Consider the following 6,000-nt stretch of genomic DNA (forward strand, 5'->3'; position numbering starts at 1 on the left):
CTGTCGTTTCCAACGTTTCAAACTTGTTATTGCAATTTATTGAGATCTCACTCTCAGTGCTTTTTTTAGCATTTGGGCATTCACTACAAGTTTCTCAACCACCCTTACACCCTCTTTTAAAAAACTGGCAGTGTTTTAGGGCATTGACCGTTTTGTTTAATAAATAACCGACTTGCGAATTCGCCTTCACGAGTACAATACTCAGAGGTTTGCGAACAAAATATGCTTGATAGGAAGCAGAAACAGATCTCTACGTAAAAATTACAATTCGCAACGTTGCAAGATAAAATTCAAACCCAGAAAAATCAAAATAAAAGCAGACAAAACATAAGAGGAAAGAATAGATGTTTATAATGCTTACTTCATCAACATATTCGTCGAGATGAGGATGAACAAAAGACTGGGCAAATAAAACGCAGGGCTCTGGGCGTCCCATTTCAATTTCTTGGACAGCTTTCGGTTGCTTCACATTTAGTCTATCGGAGAGGAATGAGCTGCTAGTTCTGCTGGCAAAGGCACAACAATAAGAGCAAAATTTATTTAGGCGGTGTTTCTCGCACTCAAGCTACTAGACTGATCACAGAGGCCACAACTCCATTGTCTGCAATCCTGTCTATTTATTGCGGTTTTGTTTTTATACTGGTTACGGTCTGTTGGAAGGAAATGATCTCGATTGAGAGAATGCTTTGTTTCTTCCTCTCCGTTCTCTTATTTTTGGAAAAAAAAAGTTAAAAAAATGTTTTTAAAATTTTTTTAACTAGCAATCAATCCTATCTTGGCGTACCCTGAAGATATAGAGGGTGAGTGAGAAATAATTTATTTTTTATTTTTTATTTTCATATATTTGTAAAACTATGAAAATAGGTGTTAAAATAGGAATGATAGGTACAAAACTATAAACATAATTTTAATTCTAAATATGATTATAACTTAAATTATAAACATAGTAATCTTAAACATTAAAAAACATAAGCCTAAATCATTATCGACAACCTAACCTTAATTAAAATCTTAACTTTAACCATAAAACTAATTATATTCCTAAATATAACCTTGACCCTAACAAATGGAAAGGTTAATAATGACTTGAAATATATTTTGTAATAACAATTAATTTTATTTTCCTTCTATATATTTCTTTATTTCCAAATTGCCAAAATAAACTTTAAACATAGGCAAGAGTCTGCAACATATTAGAAAATTGTGGGAGGTCTTGGGTTAGAATCTACTTGTAATCAACACATAATAATAATTAATCTTAACAATAATAATAAATAATCTAGGCTTCTGTGGATTACCTAACTAAAAAATATAAACTAAACATAAGAAAGTCAAAATATATCAAACTCAAATATTAATAAAAAGTCAATGGACCCTCGATCTACCAGTGAAGTTGAAAGGGTCTTAAAGAGCCCAAGATCCTCACCAAGGGATCCAAAAGAACTAACCTAAAGTTTCACTAAGTTTGCCAAACATTTTTTTTTTGAAAGATAACATATAACAATAGTTATAAAATAGCGGATGCAATAACATACATTCAAACACAAGCAACACATAAACAGATTACACTCCTTAAGGATCTCATGACATTGAATCACATTTAAATTTAATTAATACTAAATCCAATATATGCTAAATCAACATCAAAGAATAATTACAAGTATGAATCTATTTAAATGATATACAATGATCTCAAATGCCAATTGGCAATAATCAAAATTCACAATCATCCATTGTACATGTCACAGGGTATGAAAAGCTAAAAGAATATACATCATAAAAATAGATTACATCATCTCATAAGATCCATGAAACTAGAAACAATAAAGTACAACCATCCATCAAAGTACATAAGAACATAATGAAAGAAGATACAAAATAGGGAACATCAACCACGTCATCAACCTGTCAGATCTCAATGGTAAAAATAAAAAGCACCATCACCCGACCTTGTGAAACCCAAAAAGGTCCACTCCCACCACACTAAGGAGATAATCTCAAGTCCCAAACATGATATCAACTCAAAAGTCAAATCTAACATCTTGGTCAAGGAAATCCTAGAAGTAATCTACCTCAAAGGTACCAAGACACAAATGATATCTAAAGTTAGAGGCAACAATGACTTGTAGGATATCTACTATGTAAGTGGACAAGTGTCATCGCATGAGTCAACTCTAAGGTTACCCTGGCAGCTTGACTAGACTCTGGCCCCCTAGTGACTCTATGTGGCACTAGTATCCTTTCATATTGACAAGTCATACTGACAAAGCAAGGTCGTAAACAAGCATACTCTCTACTCCCACCCTAGTCTGTACTAGCACTCGAGGCATAGGCAAGGAAAAATGATTACTCTTAATAATTTATTTTACTCTCGTTTAATGTAATGTTATCACTTATTTAAACAACCTACAATGGGTTACCTAAGCAGCCTATTTGTGCTCCAGCCTCCATTGCAAGCCACTTCTTGACATTACATGTAGATAACCTACCTTAAGCTCAGTGAAGCAAAAAGATCTCAAAAGACCACACACCATACATTAGCTCTTAAAGAAGCAACCAACAAGTACTGAAATCACTGGTCAAAGTACAAGCATCACTAATATGATCATCCTAATAGGACTGATCTAAGAAAATATACATAAACTAAATCATGACATCATATGTAATCATCAAAATAATAACTCTCAGCCTCTAGTAGGCATCCTAAACTAGTCAACCCTTCTAGGTCAACCCCAAACCCAAAACATAAGAAAGCATACAATTAACAATGTAGTTTCACAGTTTTGTTTGATTTTGAAAACACACAGTTTGAGTTAACAGTAAGGTTTGAGATTTCATTTCAACGTAAGTTTTCAAAATAATAAGGTTTATGAATTTCCCCTTACAACTTAACCCATTTCCCACTTTAAAACAAATTGCACAATTACCATTAACTTATGAAAATACAAAGGTTACAATTAAATATTATAAAATGATTTAAGAATAATTATTTATTAAATTATTAAAATAATAATTATTGATTATTCAATAAAATAATTATTATTTATTAAAAATCAAAATCATTAAATAATAATAACAATAAATAAATTTAAACTTTATTAAATAATATTTATTATTAATTAAAACTTAATTAAACTAAATTTTTAAACTATACTAATTAATTATTAATTAATATTTAATAAATCTATTAACAAATAATAATAAAATTTATAATAATAATAAAATAAAATTTAATAACAAAAGACAAGGCATTTAGGGCCATTGACCTACCCTATGGGCAACTGCCATAGCAGTAGGAGCAGTAGTTGTCTGTCGCATGCAGTAGTACTATGTACTATTGATGCGTATAGTAGCGATTGTCTATCGTTGGTAGTAGTACAGTGGGTGGGGGGTTAGTGGCCCCGACCCACACTTATTTAATTTTTTTCAATTTATTTAAAAATATTTTGTTCTATAAAAATAAAACAAACATCACAACAACCCCCCCCCCCCTCCATTTTTATTATTTGAATAAAAATTACGAATTTAAATATGATAGGGAAAACCCAATGAACCATTCGAGTTTTGCATTCTATAATTCAATTTCGTTTCAAAATCCTTCTTGATTAAAATACCCAACTGGTTAAAATTCACAAAGCAGGGGTTCTAAAAACTCAATTTCTCAAATACAAATAAATTTGATATGAATATTAATAAAATTTACAATGAAGGATTCATCTTAAATAAAACTCTAAAAACAAATTTATCAGACATGAAGAGGACAAGAATTTGAAGAACAAAAATCATTGTGCCAATAAACCACAAGATTCTATCTGAATCTGATGCTAATACGCAATAGCATGAAGCATGCGAGAAATCCTCTTTCTTCTAAAACCCTTCTTCTCGAAAATTGCTCCTTCAAAACCTGATAATTGAAAAATGAACTCCCCCTCTCTGATAAAGAGTTCTCCCCTAAATTTGGGGCTCTGATTGTTGAATCACGAGAGGGAACTCGTTGATCAATATCTTTTAATATTTTATTACTTTTGAAATATCCATGCACACTTTTTGCAATTTAAAATATCTTTATTAAATTAATTTCTCTTTCTCTCTTTAGTTAATTTTCGAAGCATTTTTTGTAAAAATATTTGTTAAGTAATAATAATATTTAGCATTTATTTAAAAATGATCTCTTAAATATATTATAATTAAATTAAATAAATATTATTACGCTCCAAAATTAGAACTATAACTTTATCTTTAAATTTAATTTTTTTATTTAATTAATTTTTCAATTTATTAAATATAATTAAATATTAAAATTATCTTAATAATTTTCCATTAAATTAAATCATTAAATATTCTTTTACTTTGATTTAATTAATGGAAAAATCACCATAGACCCACAAGACAAATTATGAAAACCCATCATAAAATACAACATATTGTGAGGCCTCACCCAATTCGTCATAGTACCAACGAGATAATTGCATTATGGTGATTTCAATCCTATGTTTTGATACACTTTTGAGACTGTAGGGTTATGTCATTTTAATATCTGCATTTTGATCATCCGCAATTACCTCTGCATATTATGACCTAATTGATGCATTTAATGATTCTATTTCATGTTGTAAGCTATTGACATTGCTTTAATAGGAATTGAATGGTAGAAATGCTTGTAATATAAGAAGGTTAAGTTGAAGTGGAAATTAGAGTTAAAAGATAAATTTTGTTATGCATTGAGACCTAACCCGCATACCTAGGGATTCAATAGTTATGGATTCAGCATCTTGTCGTAGACTATGAAGTTATTCAGAATATTAAATTAACCATGTTATGTTGATAAGTAAAGTTTGATTTTATAGTATTTTGAACATTTTACATGGAAATTATTAGAAGAAGTAATGCAATTAAAAGGAATGAAGTACGAAACTCAAATGTCGAATATGATATGTAAGTTTTGATATTTTAATATTTTGAAGATTATATTTGAAATGATTAAGAAAGGGAAAGTTAATTTGAGATGATGAAATGTATGCAAGCCTAATGTTGAATGAGATAATGATTTATTTTACATATGCTTATATGATTTTCTTGGACTACTGATGCTCGAGTTAAGTGTGCAGGAATTTGACCATGGGTTAAAGGGGAATTAAGGCTCAAACTACTACAAACATGACATAGCCAAGGTTGAATCAGTGGAAAAGATTCAAACCTCATTGTAATGTGTTTTATTTCGTATATGTGAATTGTATGTGTGTGTAGTAGCCTAGTTCATGTATTATTGTAAAACAAGTCATTTTTAATATAATGTGATATTTTGTGTGTGTCACTTGACACTTGTGTTGTCCATGTGTATATGCCATGTCATTTAGGGTTTGTCAAGTAGTAACCTAACCTAAACCTAACCCCGATGAAGAACCCAAGTTAACCTCACATAGAAAAATGCCTTGAGGAGTCTCAATCAAAGGAAATTCGAATTTGGACTTGGCTACGATTTTTAGGGGTCATTAGGTGGTCCCAAAGTGTCTTTTATGTGAGATTAAGTTATCCATATGATAGTACAACAAGTTAGAGGCCTAATTTTGATCATGTGAGTGCCTAGACAACCTAGAGGGCCCATTTACCCATGCATTCTTCCATCAATTCGAATTTGGGGTTGTCATATCTATGTTCCCACTAAGTCAAATAGAAGAGGTTGGAGGAGACAAGTTGGTAAGAAGGAGAGGCTTTATTAGGGGGTCTTGGCCCAACTAGTGGGGGTCTACCCACTCTCTAATTTGAGAGACAGTTAGGTTTTGGAGGGAGAGGAGGGGAGCTCTACTGCAACTATCCTTACCCTAGCTTGGACCAAGGTTGGTATCTCAAATTTGCTTCCTTTCCATTGCTTTCTTTTAGCATGGTTAAGCAAATCTGCAAGAGTGGAGTTTATCAATGGAGTATGCATTGCATTGCATTGTGGAGTAGCATTCATGTGAGTGTTTGAATGGTGTTCATTCCACGTAGATTAGTGTGACA

General features: G+C 31.3%; 1 protein-coding gene across 2 annotated transcripts in view; it reads right to left on the reverse strand.

The window, feature by feature from the left end:
* LOC149529133 (protein virilizer homolog) overlaps window positions 1–608 on the reverse strand; it is a 168,328-nt gene extending 167,720 nt beyond the window's left edge. For both annotated transcript variants that reach the window (XM_089811290.1, XM_089811289.1), the window contains exon 1: window positions 362–608. Coding sequence is in view for 1 of the 2 variants with exons in the window: in XM_089811289.1 (XP_089667415.1) it covers window positions 362–436 (75 nt within the window). In the remaining variant the exon portion in view is untranslated. The remainder of the gene's footprint in view (window positions 1–361) is intronic.
* Between the last annotated feature and the right edge of the window lie 5,392 nt (window positions 609–6,000).

The sequence above is a fragment of the Cupressus sempervirens genome, chromosome 11 (genome assembly GCF_028749045.1).
Source record: "Cupressus sempervirens isolate cs-2001-9-10 chromosome 11, ASM2874904v1, whole genome shotgun sequence".
NCBI lineage: Eukaryota > Viridiplantae > Streptophyta > Pinopsida > Cupressales > Cupressaceae > Cupressus > Cupressus sempervirens.